Below are 24,818 nucleotides of genomic sequence, written 5' to 3' on the forward strand. Positions count from 1 at the left end.
CCTACCAAACATCAGTCCCCTACAACATAGACATGAGGGCTTGATTTCTGAAAGAGTTGTTGGGGGTGACAATTTGAGGAATGGGTGACATTGACTCCTAGGGTCAGTCCATGCTGTTGGTTGGGGGGCAGCATGGCGCTATGATGCCACCATTGAAATCTTGGGCGTCAAATGGACTGGTCCCTCCAGCAATGGCTAATGAGCTTAGTTAATCCAGGAACCCCACTAATGGAGGTGAAGCTTTCAGTAGAAAATAAAATCATTCCATCATTAAAGATTTACTCTTCCTACGGGTAGGCTGACACCAGATTTCCTGGGTAAACTTAACTATTTGAACCTCAGTTTCCTTGCCTATCAGTGGGAATGATCACACATGTAGTCCGATAATGTGTGTGACCAGACTGACTTCTACGCCTCCAGATTGAACTCACTTGTGCCAGTTGTCATCCAAAGGCATGTATTTCACCAGGACAGGGTGTGAGGATAGAGGATGGAGGGTGAGGAGGGTTGCTAGGGGAACTTTGTGGTTGGATCCATGCCGACCTATCCTCATCAATCAACCAAATCTTATTTCTAAGATGCTGTTGATTATAATATACATCATTGACTTAGATAATCATCGTGGGGAGAAAGCATTATGTTAAATGTGCAGATAGATTATAAAGCTTATCTTGATTACAGAAATATTAAAATGTGAATGTGGTATATACAGTTATTAAATACACACACACACACACACACACACACACACACACGACCAGTATTGTCAGGAATATTAAAAAAAAATAAGACCCAGTTGCGTCTCCAACAGAGAATTCATGAGGAAACTCTTAGAGGGAGTATATAATTCCAAGCCAAACTTTGAGTTAGGGGCTGTAGGTCTTCAGAGAGAGAGAGAGAGAGAGTGGCCAGTAAGGGCTGGAACAGTCAGAAAAAAAAAATTCCCGTGGGTCGTGGCATTTGAGCTGGGCCATGAAAATTGGCATGAGCAGCTAAAAATGGTTGCTTATTATGTGCCAAGCACAACAACTGTAGGAGTAGGGGCTGTTATTATCCTCACTTTACAGAAGGGGAAACTGAGGCTCAAAGAGCTTCAGTCATTTGCCCAAGGTCACACAGCTACAAGTAGCAGAGCCAGGATTCAATCCTAGGATTGCCTGACCACTATGCTCTGTGATGTCCAGGATGAGCAGAAGGAGAGGTTCTTTCAAACAAGAGGACACCTGCAAATGTGTAGGAGAGAATGAGTAGGGGGTCCCCCGACACTGCTCATGGAGGGTTGGCCCTGGAGTTTTGGATCCTGGTTATGGATGGGGAGAGTCCCCGGCCAGTTGAATTTGAGGAGGCCTTGGATCTTGTCTGCTCTTCAGGGGAAAATTTGCGCAGGTCAGCAACGAGACCTGGTCAAAAACTTTGATTTTTCCCTTGTGTGTTGTCCACGTATTTTGCCAGCGCCACACTCTTATTTCTTAGGGAGGTTATTGCTGGGTTTTCTTCTTCCACCAATTGCCAACTAATACTGTTTCCAAATAGCTGCTTCCTTGCAATCTGTTACTACTTCCCACAGTTTAATTCGCCATTAAAAAGAACAAAGGTCCACATTACACTGAAATTTCCTGAGTTTGGTTTTGTTCAGGAGCTCATGTAGAGAAAGAGTCTTGGTTGTAAACACAGAATGGCATAAGAATGTAGGCATTGTGCTTTTTTACAAAAGTTCGGTCTATCACTGTTTTGAATTTTCCGGATTTCTCCCTTTATCACAGAGTTTGTCATCATTTCCTAACTGAAATCCAGGGGTTCCTGGTACTTATAAATCTGAGGGGAGAGGCCTCAAATTTGGAAAGCTGACCGGCCTCACCAAAGGCTCACACCAACACTCACTCCTCTACGCCTTGAACTTGCAAACCCGGGGAGGTTCCCGGTGGGAACTTGTCATTCCCCAGGGCGCACGTCTGGGGTCGCTGAGCTATGGGAGTAGACAAGTGTCTTCTTTGGTTCTTGCCTGCATCTCTTTTCATGACATGATGTTTTAACTCCTTGTCGGTGTGTGAAGCCTGGGGGGCAGGATTTAGTTTCATTTTGAGTCAACAGCTGTCCCTTTGGTTCCAAAGAACCAGCGAGATATGGGACTTGGCTGAACATTGTCAGGTGATTCAACAGATAACCAAGGAGCAAAAGCCAGATGAGAAGGTAGCTAAGGAAAAACCAGTACTAGAAGGAGTGGGTGGATGTGGGTACCACTCTCAGTGCTGTCACTTGGTAGCCATTGACTTATCTTCTTGAGCCACAATTTCCTCATCCAAAAGCCCGAGTAAATAAATGTTACTTCCTAGAATTTTGGTGAGGATTAAATGAGATAATGTAATATAAGAAATACTTAGCTCAGTGCCTGGCGTGTATTAAATACTTAATAAATGATGGCTGTACTACTACAAACTATTGTTATAATTTTTTCTGTTTTTTAAGTTTATTTATTTTGAGAGAGAGAGAGGCAGGGAGGGCAGAGAGAGAGAGAGAGAGAGAGAGAGAGAGAGAGAGGGAGAGAGAATCCCAAGCAGACTCTTCACTGTCAGTGCGGAGCCCAGTGCACGGTATGACCTGAACCAAAGTCAAGAGTCAGTTGCTTAACCAACTAAGCCGCCCAGGTGCCCCATTATTATTATTATTATTTTTATTACTGCTGCTACTACTAAACTTATCCAAGCCTTAGTCTCCTATCAGTAAAATTAGAATAATATTATCGACTCACTAGACTAATTGAAATAATATAGGTGTATGCATGTGGCACATGGTAGATATTCATCCATCCATCCCTCCACCCCTCCATCCATCCATCCTTCCGTCCGTTCATTTTCAGTCCCTTATGTGGTATCCATCAAAAGTTTATCAACCTTGGGAGTTAGGAGAAGGCCACTGTATTTGGGAATAGTCCTTAATTATCTGAAATACAGCGATACTTTTATAAGACATTTATTCCCCCACCCAAACTTGTTTTCCTCGGTTCCAATACGACCTTCTGCGAACAAAAGAAGCTCCAGGAATCCCCACAGCTCGCTGTACTGGGTGGCCAACAGATCTGCCACGTGGTCATGGAGCTGCCAGCTAGCCCACGTTACCTCTTTCTATGCGAGCCCTGTGCGTGTAGCACCTTCCTGCAGGGGAGAATGGATGCCACCTCCCCTTTGGGAGGGAAATAGCCACTGGGGCCTTTTAGCTTTCTGGTTGTATCCACCCCAGGCTAAGGCTACAGCTGTCACTTTGGGCGAGGTCTAGGTGGCACCTCTGCCTTAAGACAGAGGGCAGATTTTGCATGAGGCCTCCTGAAGGAGGAAATTACCAATTGGGGTCAAGCATTCCAGCCACAGCAAGCGGCAAGTTGTGCAATAGGCCAGCAGACATGGCCCCGGTCCTGGTATCTAATGTTGCAAGTAGACTGGGGGGAAGGGGGGAGATGGCCGGGCTGGCTCTGTGCCTGTTCTACTCTGGGCAATTGCTCACCCTCACAGAGGAGGGATCCTGGCCTGGGAGTGTTACCTGACACCCACCTGGCCACTCACTGTTTAACCAAGTTTAAACCAGAACGGAGACTTCGTGCAGGACAGCTTTAGTGTCTGGGCCCTAAGGAGTTCATTTCTCCTGCCCAGAGGTGGGTGGAGTTGACTTCAGCTCAGGCCAAACAATATTCAGGAGGAGTGCTGCTCTTTCGGGAATGCTTGCAACTGACAAACTGGTTTAAGGTGATGGACATTAAAGGCAAGCCAAGATAGGCCTGGAGATGAGATCTGAAAATTGCTGACAATTAGTGGCTAAAGAGGGCACCTGCAGGTGGAATCTGCAGTTGAGAACTCTCTAGACTGCAGCCAAGTACACACAGGGAAAAGTGTATTCTGCAGGGACAGAGTTCTGACAAATGCAAGTAGAGAAACAGGCACAATTTCAAGTTCAGCTATGTAAACCTGAGCAAACACGCACACACACACACACACACACACACACACACACACAGGCCATTAGTGCTACCACATATACTCCCGTCTCTCCCTCATGCACAGAGCCCACATAAACCTAGATACCACTCCCAGCCCCTCTCCCCCCCCCCATATCTACCATGCCCCCTAATATCCCATCCTCCCCATAGACCAACCACACACATCACAGATTCCCCCCCACCCCACGCCATGCACACATTATACCCACAGCCATCAGATAAACACAGCCTCCTTAGGAAGCTGATTAATAAAACTATTTTATCTTTAATTACACTTGGCTGATAATAATGTCCTCAGAGCCTGCACGGTTAGATTGGCTCAGATTGTAACATCCAGATTAGGGTTGAACTCCCTTTGAACTCTGGCCACACTGCTGGTCTCTCCAGCTCAGAGGCTAGAAATGGCTTCAGCTGGATTCGCCCCATGGAACTAGGAGGGTAAGTAGAATTCCAGCTCTCCTCGGTTCTCTTTTCTTTCCGACGCTGTGCAGATGATATCTCTGAAAACACATGACCAAGACTAGGAGGAAGGCCCAAATCAAGTTACTGCCTCCAGTTCACCACTGTGTAGACCCCTGGTGGGTCTACTTTCAAAGGAATGTCAGTCTCAGACTCCATGGAGGAAGTTGCCCTGAGTGCTGTCTGGAAGACCTGACACTTGAAAATAAACAGTTTAATTCCTGGATCTTGGACTCCTGGGGACAGGCTCTGGTGAACCATAATTAACTCTTTAAAGTCTTCACTGTGTCCTGCAAATAGTAAAGTATCTGATTCTTTGTGATGTAACGCTGAATGGAGGCAGCGAGGAGGCCTTTTAGGCTAATTACATGTTGGAATGAGGTTAACAACATGCCAAAGATTCCTTGCACGGCTCCTCTGACATTGACAAGTCACTTGGTAACACGCTAGGGCTAAAGACAGCGATGGCTTTTAAAGAGGGCGGGGGCTGGAAACTGAGCTAGACAGGCCCCTGACGTCATTCCCCAATCTTGTGTTTCCCCTGGGATGCCCTTCCCATCCCTCAATTTCCAGGAGAGAGGAGATCTGGATTTGAACCTGGCATTCAATGCCCTGGGCCTGGACCCGTGCAGTGACACCTGCAGGGGGCTCATCTCTCTCTTACGAATTTTACAGTAGCCGAATTCAGCCAAGGATGAAAGCCAAAGCCACTATCGAGGGGATGCTTTGGGCTGAGTAGGAGGTATGTCGGTACAAATAAGCAAGGTGTGCATCAGAATGAACAGGGAAATGCCCAGTACACAGGAACGAGTTCTGGTAGCAGCCAACTGAAAGAGCTTAACATCATTATGATCCCATTCTGCAGGGGTGCACACTGGCGTGTCACAGTCACACGGGGACACCTGACCACTGCTCCTTTCCCATCCTTCTACTGGGGACCAGCCATTACTTTAGCCACCTGCAGGGCTGTCCCAAAGGACTCCAGCCTAGACTCGAGGGTGTCACACGCTGCTTTGCCAACTCCCCAGCATTCCCTATCTGGATGAAATCGGCTAAAAATGAGTCTTCTGGGGGAGACCGAAGGGAAAACCTAGCTATAAAAGACCGTGGCGCTTCGTAAGGAGACTTGTCCTGCCCCATAGGAGTGGTGATGGGGGCTGGCTCAGAGGTTAGAAGGTATGAATAGGAGCCTTGAAGTTTCCTTGGCACCTGAAAGCAGATGCTCACTTTTCCTCCCTGGAAAAGGAGTCGCTCCCCTGTCTCCCCTGGTGGAAGGACTGGGGCAAGGTGAGTCCTGCCCGCTGGACGCCGGCCTTCCCGCTCCCACCGGGGCCCTGTCCTCTCCCTGCACACCCAGACACGTAGCACCCACCTTAGCTCACTTGTTCCGCCGGGCTGGGCTGGGCTCAGGTCCTCTGATGTTGTCATCACCCTGTCCAGAGAGGGCCCTGGTTGGGTGGGCCCCTCCTCCTCAGCGAGAGGGACACCGCATGGCTGCCTCCAGGCGGAAGCCGCCTCCTCTGGGTGCCCCAGCCCCACGCAGCCTCCCAGGTGCAGCAGGGTCCCGGGAATGGCGGCCGCAGGTAGACTTCCCACCTCCGCGAAACCCAGGGGTTAGCAGAAGGGTAGGCGGGTTTTGACAGGAGCTACCAAAAGAGAGAGACAGGCACCTGAGGAGTGATGCCTGTTCGCTTGCTGAGCCTTGTGAAGCGTGGCTGCAGGGGGCTGCCCACGGCCGTGGTCTCCAGCGAAGGCGAGGTGTGGCGACCAGAGGAGCCAAGGAGAAATGTGTCAGACAGAGTTTGTCAGCACCTCAGCACCCTGCCAAATAGTAATTACTAGAGCCTCGTGCCACCCAGCAGAGGGAGGGCAATATTTTATCCCCATTTTATAGAAGGGTAAGTGGAGGCCCAGGGAGGTCAGGCAACCACTTCAGCCAGTCAGTCAGAGGCTAAACTTGGCCCTGAGGGGGGCTGACTCAGAGGTTACCAGGGGAGCTTGGGTGAAGCCAGGCCTGTTGGGGGGAGGGGGGGAGGACAACCAAAGGCAGGGCTGCCTCATGGCAGCTATGGGCCTCCCCAGTTTTGCAGCCTTCTGTTCTCTTAGGGGTTCCCTGATCTCCAGGTCTTCTTCCTCTATAGCTCTTATCTGACCCTGCTTTACATAGTGGCCCATTTGGCATTTCTCTAGAACCTGGTTCCCCTTTCCAGGGAAATGTTAGTCTCCTGAAATACTGTGTGAAGAAAAATGTCCCCAGCCAGCTAAGTTAGGACGGGCATGTCAGCCTATTAAAGCTCTGAGAGGTCTTTCAGAAAAGAAACCTGTTTAACTTTTCTTAACCCAGCGTTTCCCAAACTTCTTCGAGCACCTTTTTCTAGTAACACCCATTAGCACCGCCCCCCCCCCCCCCCGAGCTAGTGTCCCACCAGACACACATTGGGAAATCCTAATGGAGACGGTCACCTCCCCAAGAGAAGGGACTGTGCCTTTCCCCAGGGTGTTCCCTGCCCCACCCCCTCATGGCAGGCTCAGTAAATTGGGCAGAACTGAGTAGCACTGTCATTTCCCTACCTACTTCCTCAGACACGGAAGCCTGAAGTCCTCTTCGACATTCATTCCTCAGAGCCCCTGAATAAAGCCAGCCACCATGTCATGTGGATTCTACCCCCTCCCCCCCCCCCCCCCCCCCCCGCTTGCCACCCTCATGATATTTCTTTCACATGTATCTGTCTTACAGTCAGTGTCAGATGACCTACCAGCTCCACAGAGAGGCTTTTCCTGACCCTTTCTAAACCATAGCACCTCCTGCCAGGTTGGCCATGTTGCTCAACCCCAGGGGTGCCATTGCCCGGAGACCATAACACCAACGGTGCCTGATGGGAGTTATGAGGCAGGGCGTCCCTCTGATTCTCCTTGCCTTATTCACATTAGTTTTCCTTACGGTACCTTATCTACTTAACATGGATTTACTTACATATTGATTTACTTACCGATCATCCTCAGGAAATCACCTAATTGCTGGTTGCTTCTTGCCCTCGGGGACTCGGCCAGGCATTGTCTGGTGTCCTTGTATCCTTCCTGGGTCCACATCAAGGTGGCAAACTCGTGCATGCAGTAAGGGAGAACAGGTGGAGGTCCAGCCCGAGCCCTGCTTTCTCAGCCGAGTGTCCTGCAAACGGGCTGCATCGTCCCCTACGCGTGCCTGTATTCATTTGCACAGAGGGATATCTATTTGTTCACTGTGTACCTGTGGGCTATGTCCACGCAGCAGGGGACCCTTTGTCTAATTTACACAAAGGTGCCATGTAGGGTAGCCTCCCGGTCTATTCTACAGAATGTAAAAGCCCCACGAATTGGGTGATCATTTAGTTTTTTTATTATCCAAAAAAGGGCAAATGTGAAGATAAGTAAGGCACCATTTAATAATTATGTGGGGACAACGGACAAAAACTGGGACTGTCCTGGGCAAATCAGAACAGATGGTCACCCTGTCCATGTGGAGCAGGCTTGTTTATTGCTTTATCTCCATTGTCTAGCCCAGTATGTGGCACAGCGTATTTGTGGAATAGTGATTGAGAGAATGACTCCTGCTCTCATCCCCAAACTGCCTGCTTCAAGTCCCTCCCCTATTCTCATCCATCCTATGCAATTAAGTCTAAAATTCCACTGCATATGCATAAGCCTCCCACACGCATCTTTAAAGCTACTGAAGCTCCATTCGAAGTGTCTTCAAGGAAATACCAAATCCCGGCACCTGGCTGGCTCAGTTGGTAGAGCATGAGACTCTTGATCTCTGGGTGATGAGTTCGAGCCCCATGCTGGGTGTAGAGCTTACTTAAAAAATATAAGAAACACTGAATCCAGTGTGACGTGTTAAAAAAAAAAACAACAAGGGTGCTATGGGTTCATATTTGGGAACACTTGTGTACCCTCAGTGATATGGTAGAGGTGAAAGGAAGAATTATAGGAAGGAAACTTGCTGAACTTTGTTTAGTTCAGTGATCGAAAAATGCATATGAACCTGGAATTTCTGTGTTTTTTATTAAAATTTTTTTTAAATGTTTATTTTTACTTTTGAGAGTGAGAGCCAGAGCGTGAGTGGGGCAGTGGCAGAGAGAGAGGGAGACACAGAATCTGAAGCAGGCCTCAGGCTCCAAGCTGTCAGCACAGAGCCCAAGGCGGGGCTTGAACTCATAAACCGTGAGATCACGATGGAGTGGAAGTATGGCGCTTTACGAACTGAGCCACCCAGGCACTGCTGGAATTTCTGTTTTTGACTTACTGCATCCAATGGAGTTGGATAGGAAACTTGGAATATTCAATAGGCCAAAATCCTTAATTTGATATTCAAAGGCAGTCACAACCGAGCCCACGTATTTTTCATACTGAACTCCTCCAAGTTCTCCTATAGGAAACCTTGGTCCATTCATTCATTTAATAAATGGGGTTTTTTTTTGGTTTTATTTTCTTGTTTTGTTTTTTGTTTTTTTTTTGTTTTTAAAATTTTTTTTTTTTCAACGTTTATTTATTTTTGGGACAGAGAGAGACAGAGCATGAATGGGGGAGGGGCAGAGAGAGAGGGAGACACAGAATCGGAAGCAGGCTCCAGGCTCTGAGCCATCAGCCCAGAGCCTGACGCGGGGCTCGAACTCACGGACCGCGAGATCGTGACCTGGCTGAAGTCGGATGCTTAACCGACTGCGCCACCCAGGCGCCCCTGTTTTTTTTTGAGAGAGAGGGGCGCAGGGAGGGGCGGAGAGAGAGAGAGAGAGAGAGAGAGAGAGAGAGAGAGAGAGAGAGAGAATCCCAAGCAGGTTCCACATGGTCAGCGCAGAGACAAATGTGGGATTTGAACTCATGAACTGTGAGATCATGACTTGAACCAAAATAAAGAGTTGGACGTTTGATCAGCTGAGCCACCCAAACGCCCCTAATACATGTTTCCTGAGCACCTACAATGTGCCAGGCCCTGTTCCAGTGGCTGGGAACACAGAAGTGAACAAAGCAAATGAGATCCCCATCCTAGAGCTCACGGTCTAGATGACTAGGAAGGAAAACGTACCCCTGCTTTAGCTGGTCAGGGAAGGCCTCTTGGAGGAAGTGACAGTGGAACTGAATGTCACCCGAACGGCTTTAGTGTTAGGTGAATTGGTTTGTTCTCGGTTCCCTGAAGACCTCATATACCTGCTGTCCATCTCTGAGCATGAGATCCCACTCTCCTTTAAATTTGGGCTTTTCTCCCTTTTATCCTTCACTTCTCTAAGTCTTGTTTTTCCTTCAGTGTCTCCCTGCAGTCAGCAGTCTACATTTTTGGAGACCTCTAAACTCCCCCAACACGCTGATGCATCACACGTTTGGCCCTCAGCACGAGGCTACCTGGTATTACCTTGTATCTCCTTTTTATACTTTCCTGGGCCCAAGACCTAGACTGTAAACCCTTGTATACCTTGGGGGCTCGATAAATGTTTGCTGCTAATGAAAATACATTCTCCCACAGAGGCTAGATGAGACATGGGAAGCAACTTTAATGTCCCACGCCAAATTGGACCGATGGCTGTTTCCACCTGTGGAACTGTGGGAAGGGGCCTGATACTGTGTGGACAGAGGGTCGCACTCTGTCAGCAGTGTCTTCCACGTGTGTGTGTATGTGTGGGTGGCAGGCAGAGCACGGGCACTCCTATTTGCTTTTCCTGAACTGGGCCTTGCAGAAGGTCAGGGTTATCAGCTCACATGGGCTTCCGTGAGTGTAGGACTGAAGGGATTCTCTTGTGGAAGATTCTCAGGTTGCTCAGCCTCTGTGTGTGCTTCCTGTGAATGTTCTGCGAGCCAGAGGAAAGACGGGCAAAATGAGAGGAGACACCCTTCTTCAAGTATCAGTCTCTGGCTTCACTTTGCCTTGTGGTGAATGCAGAAAAGAAAATGCTGCGGGACACCGTTTGCTCACTCAGCCTCTCGGGATGGAGCCTAAGCCAGGAAAACTGGCCTCCCTTCCTGAACTATAACGCTGGGCTACGGGAAGCTTTTAACATCCTAGCTTTAGATGGACAACTATCTGAGTAAGGGCAAAAGAGAGGGGAATACCTTTTAATGACATCTGAAAACTGTAGAACTGTAGTTACAAAAAAATAATGAAGAAATGGGGCACCTGGGTGGCTCGGTAGGTTAAGTGTCTGACTCTTGGTTTCAGCTCAGGTCAGGATCTCAGGGCTCCTGGGATCGAGTCCCATGTTGGGCTCTGCACTGACAGCATGGAGCCTGCTTGGGATTCTCTCTCTCCCTCTCTCTCTGCTCCTTCCCTTCTCGTGCTCTCACTCTCTCAAAATAAATAAACAAACTTAAAACAAAATAATGAAGAAAAATAAAAAAGGAAGAAAAGTCATCTATAGTTTCTTATCCCGAACAAAGTACCTTCTCTGGGCAGTTTCTTCATCCCCTCAACAAATGTTTACTTTGTGTCCATCATGAGCCAGGCACTGGGCACTGGACTAAGATAACACACAGACTATTGAGTATCTAAAAGGAAAACGTTAGATTTCTTCTTGTTGATTATGAAGTACAATGGTGGAAAGGTAGCCCCTGCAAAGACATGTCCATGTTCCAGTTCCCAGAATCTGTGACTGTTACATTGTATGTTTGGGAGTGAATAAGACGTGACTAAGATAAGGATCTTGAGAGGAGGAACCTGTTCTGGATTCTCCAGGTGGGTCTTAGGTGCAAGGATCACATTGACGCTTTATCAGAGAGAGGCAGAGGCCACCTGGAGACAGGTGCACAGAAGAGAAGAAGGTGATGTGGAGACGGGAGGAGACAGGGGTGTTGTGGTCTCAAGCCAAGGAACACTGGCAGCCCCCGAAGCTGGGAGAGCCTCCAGATGGAACCCCCCGCAGAGCCTTTGGAGGGAGCACGGCCCCACTGATGCCTGATTGGAGGCTTCTGGTCTCCAGAACTGGGAGAGAATAGATCTCTGTTGTTGTAAGCCACCGTGTTTGTGGCAACTTGTTAGGGCGGCCCTAGGAGTCCAATATACAAAATAATAGTACTCTCTGTAGAAAATGCAGACAAATCCAAAAAGAAGAAAGGTCCCAGTAATTCCACACTTAAGTAATTCTGTGGTTAAGGGACACACACACACACACACACACACACACACTATGGGATTATTCTAAACACTTTTCCGCGTCTTATTGTCTTTTAGCATGATTTTAATGACTTGCACTCTATTCTGTCTTATGCACATGCTATGATTAAACTGATAATCCTCATGTTAGATGTTTGGGTTGTTTCTATTGCCAAAACCAGTGCAGATCTTTTTGATGGTAGCAACTGGGGCCACGGCAGGGTCGGCACCTCTCCACTGCCCGGGCTGTCGTGAGCTTCCTGAAGCTGAGCCAGGGATTGGGCAACTGGCAAGAGCCTGGGTGGGGTTGGGGGTTGGGGAGGATGTGTAGGACTGGTCAACATTACTAGCATGAGGGAGTCGCCTCAAACCCACAACAATACTTTTTTTTTTTTAATTTTTTTCAACGTTTATTTATTTTTGGGACAGAGAGAGACAGAGCATGAACGGGCGAGGGGCAGAGAGAGGGGGAGACACAGAATCGGAAACAGGCTCCAGGCTCTGAGCCATCAGCCCAGAGCCCGACGCGGGTCTCGAACTCACGGACCGCGAGATCGTGACCTGGCTGAAGTCGGACGCTTAACCGACTGCGCCACCCAGGCGCCCCAATACTTTTTTTTTTTAATGAGTAGGATTAAGAAAAGATTTATGACCCAAGTGAGAAGAGCAGAAGGGTGTTTTCAACTCTGGATTTAGAGAAAGGAAGGTAGATTTTAGATTTATGGGTGAATGTAGATTTATGGCTAGGCAGTGATGTTGCTTGGAGTAAATGTTGGTGAGAGGCTGTCTGTTGCTTCAGCTCTGCCTCACCCCATGGGATGCAAAGCTTAACAAAGCCATTTCCTGCATGAAACACATCTCTCCCCGAAGGGGCAATGGGTGGCCATGTGGCCTTCAGAAGAATTTGGAGCTATCACCGAACGTTCTGTACGGAAGACTGCATTACCTTTGTAATCAGGAAAAAACCATTTTGTGTTTCTTTGGTGTGCGGTCACGGTCTTGGGTATTATCATGTCTCCATATTTCCATTTGGGAAGAGAGCGACCTAAATTGGAGGTGTAAATGACAAACGAGCTTAGAAAGAAGTGGTCAGAGACTGAAATTTTGACCTATGCTACCACCATGAGACCTAGGATGAACCCTGAAGACATCACGCTAAGTGAAATGATCAAGTCAGGAAACAACAAATACTGCATGATTCCACTTGTGTGGGGTCCTTCGAATAGTCACATTTGTAGAGACAGAGAGAAGAATGGTTGCCAGGGATGGTAAGAGAGGTGGGGTGCGTAGTTCTTAATTAATAAGAATTTCACTTGGGGAAGATGAAAAATGTCTGGAGATGGTTGGTGGTGATGGTCATACGCCATTGGGAATATGTTTAATGCCGCTGAACTGCACACCGAAAAGTGGACAAAATGGGAAATTTTGTTCGGTATGTTACAAAAAAAAAAAAAAAGCTTTTTTAGGAGTCCTGGGCAAGAAGGTAGAAAAAGAACAGAGGGGAATAGGGAGAGAAACCCTGTAGACCAGAGTCATAGGACAACTACCCTAATTTACACGTCAGAGATATGCTAAGCGCTTTGTAGGCCCATCTCATGAATTGTATAGGAAGTAGGTGATGATTTTCCTATTTTACCGACGCAGGAACTGAGGATTAGTGAGGTCTAGTAGCTTCCCAAGGGGGCACTGTAACAGAGCTGGAATTCAAACCCAGGTGGGGTATGTCCAGAACTACATCTCATTACATTTATGGAGTCTTGACCACTATAGGATGTGCTTTGCACATTAGTTTCACTTAATTCACGTAACAACTGGGTCAGTTTGTTATTTTTGTCTCATCTTACAGACAAAGACACTGAAGACTTGGATGTTAAAAGAGGTTTGCCTAGCTGTACAGATAATGAGTAGCGGAGTCTGGCTTTGAACCCACACCTTCTGGGATTTGGAACTGAAGTGAGGTTTTTCTATGGCTTACTGGCTTAGACAACGCTCCAGGGTAGAGTTTCTCATCCTTTCTCCTTTCAGTCTAGCTGTCTGCTGCAGCAGGAGAGGGGAAGATTGTTTGCTGTTGTTCTCTTAGATTAAAGATGGTCCCTGGCTATCTTTATAGGGTCTTTTCTCTAACTACAGAAGTTGTGCAAGTCCTAATTTGCCTGCCTTCATTACTTACCTAAGAATTCCTGATACCAATACCCTTTACTCTGAGACATTGTATTGCAAAGATTTATCTGTCTCGTCTACCAGGTTATAGGCTCTAAGGGCTTGTGAGCTCTGATTTCTGTTTCTTTAGGGTCTACCACTGTGCTCTATACCTAGGGAGGGCCCATTAGATGTATGTTGAAAGAATGAATGAAGTAAGCCAGGGGGTCGAGGAAAGATTTTTATTAACTCCTCAACATAAGACTGATCTGGTCCATTAATAAAACAATCTATGAAGAACAGCGGTCTGCTCTTGCCCCTGACCTTGGTGTTCGCCTCTATTTATCTGAGAGATATTGACTGAACCCTTGCTGGGTGGGCTGGGAAAGCAGAAATGAATATGATAACCCCCTGCTTTTAAGAAGCTTACAGTCTAGAAGGTGGTGCAAAATTACACACAAATCCTTAGAATAGTGGTCACAAGGTTAGCAGTGTTGAGTGTCCTGCAGAGAGATGGGATTTCTGGAGAAGGACAAGAATGGAGACAGAGTGAAGTTGTTAAGATCCCAGGCGTTTATATCCAGGCTGCTTATGAGCTGTGTGACTCTGGCAAATTACATAATCCCCTAAGGCTCAGTTTTCTCCTGTAAAAAAAAAAAAAAAAAAAGTGTTTGTTTTTTGAATTGTGTTCCCCCACAAGGGTTGAAGTCCTAGCCCCTGTCAGTACCTGTCAGTGTGACCTTATATGGAAATAAGGTCTTTGTTGATGATCAACTTAAGGTGACGTCATTGGGCTGGGTCCTAATCCAAAATGACCAGTGTAGTTATAAAAAGGGTAAGTTTGGACTCAGACACAGGCACATACAGAGGGAAGGCGATACGAAGACAAAAGAGAATGTTACCGACAAGCCAAGGAATGCCTGGAGCTACCAGAAGTTACAACAGATTCTCCCTCTGAGCCCTCAGAAGGAACTAATCTGTTCAACATCTTGATTTTGGACTTCTGGCCTCCAGAACTGTAAGATAATAAATTTCTGTTGTTGAAGTCACCCAGTTTGTGGTACTGTGTTATGGTAACCCTAGGAAACTAATTCGGGGCAGTAATAGTGCTTATCTCATGGAGATGTGAGGATTAGATGAGATATAAGCAAAGGGCTTAGCACAGTTCTTGGTACATAGTAAGTGCTTGATGATTGTGGGTAGGACGAACACCCTTGATGTGGGGGCAATCGAACAACGCCTCACAGGGGCGATGGCATTTGCCTTAAGGCTTGAAGGCTGGGTAGGGTGTGGGCATTGAGAAGGTGTAGGAAGAGGGATTCATGGAACTGTCATTTGCAGTGACATCTCGGCCCCAGAGAAGACTTAGGCTGAGCCCTGAGGTTCTTGCCTTCTGGCCCAGGGGCAAGTAACCGTTGGGGAATGTGGAGGATTCCTGTTATTTTTACATTCCTTGTCTTTTGATAACAGCCACTCAGTCTTCCTTTGGAAAAGTCACCCCTCCCCTGCTCTAATCATGGCTCTGTCCTTCCTCAGGCCAGTGAGAGGTCTCCAGCCTGCTGGGCCTCATGAAGAGTCCAGGAGGTGGCACAAACCCAAACAGGGCCAATCAGAGTTCTCACTAAGGATAGATATGGATGGTGAGAAAGGGAGGATCTCTGATCCTCTCGCATGGGGAACAGTAAGGACAATGAACCTGGTGCTTCTTGGGGCTATTTTCCCTGACTGTGTCGAGGAAGCCATCTTTGGGATGAGGGAAGCAGGCTAATGTGCAAATGGAAGTAAATCTGAGAGTTGGAAAGTGATGGAGATGGATGGATTGATGGCTGGCTGGCTGGCTGGCCGGATGGATGGATGGATGGATGGATGGAGAGAGAGAGAGAGAGAGCAAGAGATCTGAAGGCAGTGATACAGTGTTTGAGGCCCAGGAGCCAGCATTCCTGAATCCAGAGGTCCCTGGACCTTAAAGTAATGAAAACAAATACTTTTTTTCCCCCCTTACACTACTTTGTGTTGGGGTTGATTGCATGCATCCAGGAGAGTCCTGACCTCGTCATTATCTTCGGGCACCAGCCTTACCCCAGAGCAAGCGGCTCCTGGGTATGAACTTTCAAGAGGGTGATGTAGGTGGTCATGCTGGTGACAGTGGTGTCTGTTACAGCCTAGTGGGTCACAGAGGCCAAGACGGGCCTCCAGTGCAATTTCACATCAAGATTGGCTTCCGTCTGTGACTTTCCCTCAAATGTCCTCACTGTGTACTGACAGGTATTGGCTTCTTTCTCTTTTGACCAAAATCCACTGTGGGGAGTAAGGCTAGTCCTGCAAAGAATTTCAGAGATTTTAAGAAGGCAGAAGCCTTACTTCTCACATCGAATGGAGAATTCCAAGAGTGTGAGTTGGGAGACCTTCAGGACCATTGGAATGGGTGTGGAGAGGCATCCCTTTTCTCTTAAGGTGTCAAGGAGCTAGATCTTCTTGGCATTTCCACTCAAGCTTAATTTCTAGTCCTCCTCATGTGTGCACCTCAGTGCTGATTTAGTTGTTTTTCTCATCCACAGGGATCACAAGAAGCTCTGGGATCCAGATTTTACTCGGTCGCCCGTCACCCAACCACGTGTGCAAATACTTGTATGCAGATAGAACTCGCGTTTGTCCAAAGACCAATCATCTCTGAATGTCTTCTGCTAAGAATTTAATATATATATATTTCTATTTAGCCCTCTAGGCTAAAGGTGAGTTGTTAGTATACGAGGTTCCTGATAGAATTGAACACTTTCAAAATTTTATTTTTCAGTAACTAGTTAATGTGGGAACACATAGTGTGTACTAAATTGTAGAGTTACACTTATGTGTATCAGTTTTGTGGCAGGAGGGTTGAGAGAATGGTGGGTACATGCTTTTCACCCATTGAAAGTGCTATGCTCCAAGCCTTCTTGGGAGAATTAAGACTATAAAGCTGACATAGGCCAGGTGACACAGGAACACAGAGTGAACATTTGTAAGCTTATGGCAATGACTACCCATAGTGTCTTTACAAACTGGTTTTGACCACATGTTCATAAAAATCCTAGTTACTGACTGAGGGCAATCAGTGGGTTCTGCCCTTTTATTGTCTACTCAAACCAGATACATTGTTTATGGCTAGAATAGTGCCCAGCACAGTGTAGGCCCTCATTAAGCAGCTGGTGGATTCCTTAATGGGTATTGGTAGCAAACTCTCTTTCTCTTCTCTCTCCATGTTCCAGCTCTGTTGGACTTCCCCTATTAGTTCCCAGAATGCTCTACACTTTTTTTTTTACCCCTCGGGCCCTTTGCACATGCCAGTCCCCCTGCCTAGAACACTGTGCACTCATCCAGCAAGTATTTATTGAGTGATAATTATGTGTTAGGTAGGCATTTGTACAGGTACTGGGGCTCCCACAGTGAACAAGACGATGGAGCTTGTGTCGTAGCTGGGGGAGACTGACGATTAAGAAAAATCAGTACGTATATATTGTATCAGATGAAGAAAAGATCTGCAGAGAAAAATAAAGCTGGGAAAGAGGAAGTTGTGTCTATGTGGGTAGGGGCTGTTGTTGCAAATTTTAAAGAGAAAGTGACAGCTGGCCAACTAACTGCCACACCTCCTTCAGGCCCTCTCCGCACCCCTAGACTACGTGAACACTCCTTGCTTCGGGTTTCCAGAGCATGTGTGCTTCCTTTGTCATTACGCTCTTTATAACTGCGGTTGTTTTATGGAAACTTTTTCCCTGCTGGATTGGGCTTCACAAAACTGGGGCCGTGTCGTCTTATCTACCACTCTGTTGCTGCCCTCGGGGACGGCCTGGCCCGTGACAGACATTCTGTGGCTATTTACTGGGTGAACAGATGAGGGAAAATACGACATCACTTAGAAAACATCCTATGTTTTCCTGCTTGCTATGCGTGCACTAGAAGTAATGTATTGACTCTTTGGCCGTTGTACATATTAGGAGCTTTGGAAAGCAAAATATCAAATAATTAAGTGAGCCTAAAATTAGTGTGGAGCAGGGCTTCTCAAACCTGAATGTGCACACTAGCCACCTACAGACCGTACTTTCCAGAGATGGCTGGACAGCACATCCCAGCCCACGTGGTCTTCTTATGGTAACATTGACATCTCTCCCATTGAGACATGGGGTCTCTTTCTCTCCCTTCCAGTCTGGGTGGAACCATGGCCAGAGGAAGTGACGCCGTGTGACTTTTTGAAACGTCTACTTTTGGAAATCATGCTGTGAAGAGACTTGATCTCAGGATCTTTCTTGGAGCTCTTGGAAAGTAATTTCCCTTTCTTATGAATGTGTGAGCCTGGAGTTGCTGAGGGTCCCTCATGTGGTAGCAAACTGCTCAAGAGTGAGACCCATATGTGGGGAAGCAGAGCTGACACGGGGAGACCAAATCTTGATGATTGTCTGAGCTGCATGATCCAGATATACCTGAAGTCCCTTTAGAGTTTTCGGTTAGAAAAGCCAATAATCCCCTTCCTTTTTTTTTTTTTTTTAACTACTTCAAGTTGGGTTTGTGTCACCTGCATCAGATGAGGGGTGCCTGGGTGGCTCGGTCGGTTAAGCGTCTGACTTTGGCTCAGGTCATGAACTCGCGGTTTGTGAGTTTGAGCCCCAAGTCGGGCTCTGTGCTGACAGCTTGGAGCCTGGAGCCTGCTTTGGATTCTGTGTCTCTCTCTGCCCCTCCCCCACCCCCCCCAAACAAATAAACATCAAAAAAATCTTTTTAAAAAAAGACGATTCATGATGAATATGAATTCATGCCAATATCCTTGGCAACACAGTCTATAAACCTAGCTTTTGAAAACTATTTAGCACTATAAAAAAACAAGGATATTGCTGTTCTTACTTCCCTAAGAATATCCTTGAGGAGCCATATCCATCAATTACTATTAATGAGCACATCCCAAATTCCGGCCCTTTGATGATCTGGGCACCCTTGTCAGGTATTTCCGCCCTCTTCCCTCTGTGACCCCTGTAGTTTCCCAGGCTACCCTGACTCCAAGATAACCTACACCTGTTCTCAGCATGTCCTGCGGAGACCCAGGCGAACCCCTTGGAGATTCTGAATGATTCATCTTGAACAGAACCCTGGGTTTGCCTGGGACTCTCAGGGGAGCCGTGTGAGAAACTCTAAAATACACATGAATGAGTAAATCGGGACTGAGTGCCAATTTGGAGCGATTAAAGGATCCCGTGAAAGCTGAACCCCTGGAGAGATGTACATGCTTCTGTTGTATAATCCCGTAAGTGCAAAGGGGCATAGGAGTAGCCTCTTTTGATGGAGCGCCTGTGCACACCCACTCTTGCCCCTTGGGTCCTTGGCACCCGCAGAGCTCCTGTCATCACGGAGGCCAGCCCCGGGCTCTCTCCTATCACCCTGGGAGTGTCTTCTAAAGAATTCCTCCAGAGCCGTGGTTCTGGGCTGCGCTGATTACTCCTAGTAAGGTTTGCCCTGGCCCCTGGCTCTTCACGGCAGGAATGAGTTGCCAGAAGGGTCACATTCTTCCTCTGAGGCAGTTCACCGTCCTTTCTTTTAGCAGGAGGTGGTGATGTGTTTTTCCCTACGTGCCACTCCTCTCTCGCTAAATCTCCATCTAACCTCAAGACTCTCAGATGCCACCTTATCTGGGAATCCATCCCGGGCCCTCCTTTTTCACTCAGGCCTGTCTAGCTTCTGCAGCCTTAGAGCTTCCGGGACTCATTATACGGGCGTCGTTAATGAACTTTTTGGCACAATGTCTGGTACAGTGCTTCGGTGGTGATGAGCCGGGATTCAGAACAGCTTCTTCAACTCCCCTCTTTCCCGGACGGCGTCTAAAACTGTCCAGCGGGCTGTGTTGTAACCCCACGGGCTCCAGCCGATGGGAAGTCAGGATCTCACCTCCCTCCCTTCTGGAGAGCTGGGCGGCTAAACCCTGGAGCCCAGAGACCTGCTCCGTCCCTTGGTAGCTCGCTTCTCATTACCTCACTTTTCTTATCTGGACAATGGGGATCACGATGAGTTCTACTCCTCAGCATTGTCATGAAGAGTAAATAAAGTATCCAGGTACAGCTAAGTTTCATAGAGTGCTGGGCACATAAGAACTCAGCAATGGCATGGCTCCTAATAACGTCATCAATGAAAATCTATTGAATATCGAATAGAAGACAGGGCAGAGTTTTAGGTTCCAGCTCTGGGCCTCGCGTGGAATTGACTTCTCGGTGACTCGAGGTGGTGTCCAGAACTTGCTGTGTGTGACCCGTTGCCTGTGTTCATCCGCTCAGCAGCTGTTCACTGCCTGGCTGCTCCTCGTCTACCATATATAAGCCACAGCTCCCATAGTGGCGTTGTGGGAATCGGGAGTGAGGCCGGGAACATATTTTGCAGTTTTGGCCGAACGATGGGTTAGCATTCTAGACTGTTTATTTTTCTTCTCTAGAATTTGCTTTGCCAGCTCCCAGCCCCGTGGTCAGGGGCAAGAGATCTTTACTTACTTTAAGAGAAAGCCGAGGGTGAAAATAATACTCCTGTTTCTGCTGTTTCTGAAACAGAGGAACCGTAAAGGAGGCTTCAGAGAAAAGTGTGTGGGTTCAGACAATGCTTTCTGGCTGGTAAGGAATGAAACCACAAGGATTAGGAGGCACATTGCACTTAAAAAAAAAAAAAAAACAGGAGCAGGCAAAGGACTTAACTCTACATGTACTGGGGTGAAGTTCAATGTTCGTAATCTAGTCTTTGGCTATTGTAGTATAGTATTCAGTAAATATGTATATATATTTAGCATGTATTATGTTTAGAATTCAGCACCCTTTGCCTGACTTTAGATGGAGGGGCATTTGTTATATGTAATACTTTGACCGTAGAGTAGGATTCTGTAAACAGAACTTCCACCCTTGAATTCTTTCTGCCCCTTAGATTCTGCCCAAATATTTAATGGCAAGTATCCTATAAAACTGTGGCAGGCTGGGGCACCTGGCTGGCTCAGTCAGTAGAGCATACAACTCTTGATTCTGGGGTCATGGGTTTGAGCCCCAGGTTCAGCATAAAACAACAACAATAGTGGCAACAATAACAACAGAGAACTCTGGCAGGCTGTGGTTCAATGTGCTGACCATTGGTCTGACGGTCGTTCAATGTTGGTTGCTTACAATTTTCTATCAAATCTGAATGCTGTTGGCGTTTTAGGTAGAATGACTATTCTTTTTTGCTGGAGTGTCCATTGCATTCCCACTAAAAGTCAGTAATGGCCTCCAGTTGTTACAACTGAAAATGTCTCCCCCCATTTCCAAAAGCCCCGTAGGGGGCCTGTGCCGCCCCCCATTGAGAACCACTAGATCACCTAGCATCTTGTTTAATGATCGCACGGAATTGAGTTCAGAACTTTCCCCACTAGACGTGAAGCTTCATGAACGCTGCACAGACCCATGTCAGGTGTTAGTCTCTGATGGTTTTTTTCTGGTGCTTAGAACAGGGCTTGACCCTTAGTGGGTTCTCGATAGATACTGTGCTGGGATGATGGCAATGCCATATAGTACACTATTAATTTTCCATAACTTAGTCAAACTCCATTGCAGAGTTTTTTGTAAGCAAGGGTGATATTCAAAATATTTAACAAATAGGGGCACCTGAGTGGCTCGGTTGATTGTGTCTGACTTCCGCTCAGGTTATGATCTCAAGTCTCACAGGTTTGAGCCCTGTGCTGGCTCTGTGCTGCACAGCTCGGAGTCTGGAGCCTGCTTCTGATTCTGTGTTTCCTTCTCTCTCTGCGCCTCCCCCGCTTATGCTCTCTTTCAAAAATAAAGAAATAAACATTAGAAAAAATATTTAACGAATAATATTGCACACGCTCTGACCAATAAGAACTTACTGGAGAGTCTGGAGGCCCCCTTGCTGGCACAGAAACCTTTAGTTGCTGGCTCATGGGACAGTCCAGAGGGTCCCAGGAATAGGAGACAGGGAGTGAGGTGATAGGAGGGGACAGTGTCAAATTTTAACAGCCAGCAAGGCAATACGAGAAGATGCTTCTGAATATCATCAGAGTGACTATTGTGTAGAGTGCAGCATACAGAACGTTTTCAGGACACCCCGGGAGCTATTCATCCGTTGACCAGATATTGTGAAATATCTGTACAAAAGTTCTCTGGCTTCCAGGCTTTCTCTCCTTTTCCCCCCAGAAGTCTCTCTTCATTTTGTTCAGTCAATGCCAGACCAGATTGTTCAAGAAAAGAGTGAGAAAGAACATGGGGGTGCCTCCTGTATTTCATGCCCATAACCCACAGGCAAATGCGTGTTCCTCGGGAGCCTGGCAGGATTCCCCATGCAAGCAGTGCCTTCCCACCCACCTGGCTCCTGCGGCTGAGGCCCTAACCCTTTTTTCCAGGTGAGCCTCATAGTCTTCTAAGTCCCTAGAATTTGGCTCAGCAGTTGACTGTGTAGGAAGGACAGTGACAAAGTTTTGGATTCTGGGACACCTGGGTTTTAGTCCCGCCTCTTCCCTCACCGGATGGGTGATTGTAGGCAAAGACAAAAAAAGAAAGAAAAAAATCACACACTCTGCGTTGGGTGCCTGTGGACAAATCACGTAGCCCCTCTGTTTCATTTACTATAAAATGAAGGATCCACGCTGGCTGCTCTCTAGAACTCTCCCTGCTGAGTCGTTAGATCCCCTGGGTTGTGGAGGTGGAAGGCATGTCCTTGTGTGGATCCCAGACCCACTGCTCTGGCCTCACTTGTGTGGCAGGGACCTGGGGGCCCGTGCATGGGATCCAGGCTCTGTCCGCCTTCTCTTGGCTTGGGCCAGAGGGCCTCCAGCCCTAGAGCTTAGCTCTGAGGTTCTCCCACTGGAAACGATGGCCACAACCGCTTCCTCCTCCGTGTCCTCCCTTGCACCCCTCTCTCCTCCTCCCTCACTTTCTTAAGCTGTTGCTCTTTCTCTGTTCTCTCTCTCCTTCTCCATCCTTGGGGGGCCTCATCCCCTCACCTGCTTCAACTCCAAGGAAACCAAAACGCTAAGGCCCCCCGCCCTGTCGTCAAACCGGGTCCTTGGGAAGTTCCTTAACCTCTGCTTGACTCAATTTCCTCATTTAAAAATGTGATAGTCCTTCCCACCTCAAAGGGTCTTTGGGACCATTCAGTGAGACTGTACGTGTGAAATACTACAGCAGTGTCTGGTCAATGGGACTTGAGACTCCTTCGTTAGTATTTCCCCTTTCCCTGCAGCAAGTTGACTTGCTCATGGCATACATATGGGTGTGCTATGATTAATCTGCCCTGGAAAGTTTGCATTCTCTTTCCTTCGAGCATTAAAGTGTGTGAGTAACCTACTCTCTGAGCTTTCTTTTTTCATGCAGCCTCTTGCCGTTCCCATTCCTTCCTGCAAACACACACATTCTTCAGCTTGATTAAACTATTTGGAGTTCCAGGGCGCCTGGGTGGCTCAGTCGGTTAAGCGGCCGACTTTGACTCAGGTCATGCTCTTGCGGTCCGTGAGTTCGAGCCCCGCGTCGGGCTCTGTGCTGACAGCTCGGAGCCTGGACCCTGTTTCAGATTCTGTGTCTCCCTTTCTCTGACCCTCCCCCATTTGTGCTCTGTCTCTCTTTGTCTCAAAAATAAATAAGCGTTAAAAAAAAAACTATTTGGAGTTCCAAGACTCACTAGACTTTCTCATTTTTCCTTGTCTCTGTATCTGGCCAGCATGCCCTTTCCCCAATCTATCTTTTTTTTGTTTTTGGTAGTGGTGGGACAGATTGACCTCTTATGAGTAGATGCTTCAGGAATTGGCTCACACGCCACCTCCTCCAGGAAGACTTCCTGGAGTGGTTGCTGCCACTCCCCAAGGTAGAGTTAAGTGGTTTTTCGGTTGTGCTTTTTAGAGACTGTTGTCACAGGGCTTACACCATGGCAGTACCATTATTTCTGTTTACTTGTCTCTCTTTTTAAACTGGCAAGTCCTTGAAGGCAGGAACTTTGCTGTATCTATCTTTTTATCCTCAGCACCCAGCCTTTTTCTTTTCTTTCTTTCTTTCTTTTTTTCTTTTTTTGGAATCTAATGTGTGCTTAGTAAATGTTATATGAATGAATGAAGAGGATGGGAAAAGACGTCCTAAGAACTCACTAGAAAAGTCGCAAAGAACAGACTAGAAGGGATGGAGGTAAGGTGTTAGAGACAAGGATCCTGAAACACCTGATCCTCTGATAGTGACAGGCACAGAAAAAGTACAAAACACACAACTGGGCACCTGAGCACAGGGAAACAGCTTTAAGCCGCACAGAATATTCCTACACAGCCCAACAACTGACATTCAAAAGGGATGGCCTGAGTTACTGAAGGTTTAAATTATACTTTGAAGAGTCTGCTTAAGAAAACAAAGCTCTAAAACCGATTGAATTTTTCATGGAATAAGTTTCAGTCACCGGGAAACGGCATGGGACTGTTCAGTCATTAGGATGCTACTTGGACATTTTAAGACGGAAACTATGTTGTGGGTCTGGAGACGGTTCTGCAATCTTGTAACGACTTTCGCCTATACACAACAGAATGGTAAGTAAAAGCTGTCTTTAGGACCTGGCTTGTTGAACTCATATGGAGCCCTGGGAGCTTGTTGGCATTCTTTTGAATATTGATGCTGAGATGGGGGAGTACAGGAGCTTCCCTCCCTCTCTTGTCATCATCAGCCTCCTATTTTCTATGCAACAGGCTGGGTGTAGGATTTTGTTTGAAGGAAAGCAGCCTCAGCTAAAACATGCAGTAAGCATGTTCTTACAGGAGCATGCTTCCAGATATAAGTTCTTAGGAGGCAGTGATTATGAGCATCGTCGGAATGAGTTCAGATCTGGGTGTCTGGGCTTCACCTCTCCATACCTCGGTTTACTCCTTTGTAAAATGTGGATAATTATAGCCCCCGTGTCACTGAGCTGTTGTGAGAATTAAACTTGTTAAAATAGGTAAGGCGCTTAGAAAAATGCTTGGCATATAAGAAATCTATTTTGCTATTTGCTATTCAGGTAGCCCCTTCATCAAGCCTGCCTCGTAAGGGGTGAGGCAAAGCTTTGAAAGCCAGTGCTCTCTGAGCCTTGAAGAATGTAGGGAGGGGCAGGGCATTTGAGTCT

At 47.2% G+C, this 24,818-nt stretch overlaps 1 protein-coding gene and 1 long non-coding RNA gene across 5 annotated transcripts in view; one reads left to right on the forward strand and one right to left on the reverse strand.

The window, feature by feature from the left end:
* Positions 1-6,053, reverse strand: part of ELF5 (E74 like ETS transcription factor 5) — a 44,142-nt gene extending 38,089 nt beyond the window's left edge. Inside the window, exon 1 of the mRNA XM_019812253.3 lies at positions 5,820-6,053. Coding sequence (XP_019667812.3) covers positions 5,820-5,875 — 56 coding nt within the window. The 5' untranslated portion in view covers positions 5,876-6,053. The remainder of the gene's footprint in view (positions 1-5,819) is intronic.
* An 8,495-nt stretch (positions 6,054-14,548) lies between these two features.
* LOC109492089 overlaps positions 14,549-24,818 on the forward strand; it is a 59,733-nt gene continuing 49,463 nt past the window's right edge. For 2 of the 4 annotated variants that reach the window (XR_006586506.1, XR_002736309.2), the window contains exons 1-3: positions 14,549-14,721; positions 16,262-16,435; positions 17,883-17,999. This is a non-coding gene — a long non-coding RNA (uncharacterized LOC109492089). Of the gene's footprint in view, positions 14,722-16,261; positions 16,436-17,882; positions 18,000-24,112; positions 24,250-24,818 lie in introns of all 4 variants that reach the window. The other 2 variants (XR_002736311.2, XR_002736310.2) reach the window with 2 other exon arrangements.

This window comes from Felis catus, chromosome D1 (assembly GCF_018350175.1).
Source record: "Felis catus isolate Fca126 chromosome D1, F.catus_Fca126_mat1.0, whole genome shotgun sequence".
Lineage (NCBI taxonomy): Eukaryota > Metazoa > Chordata > Mammalia > Carnivora > Felidae > Felis > Felis catus.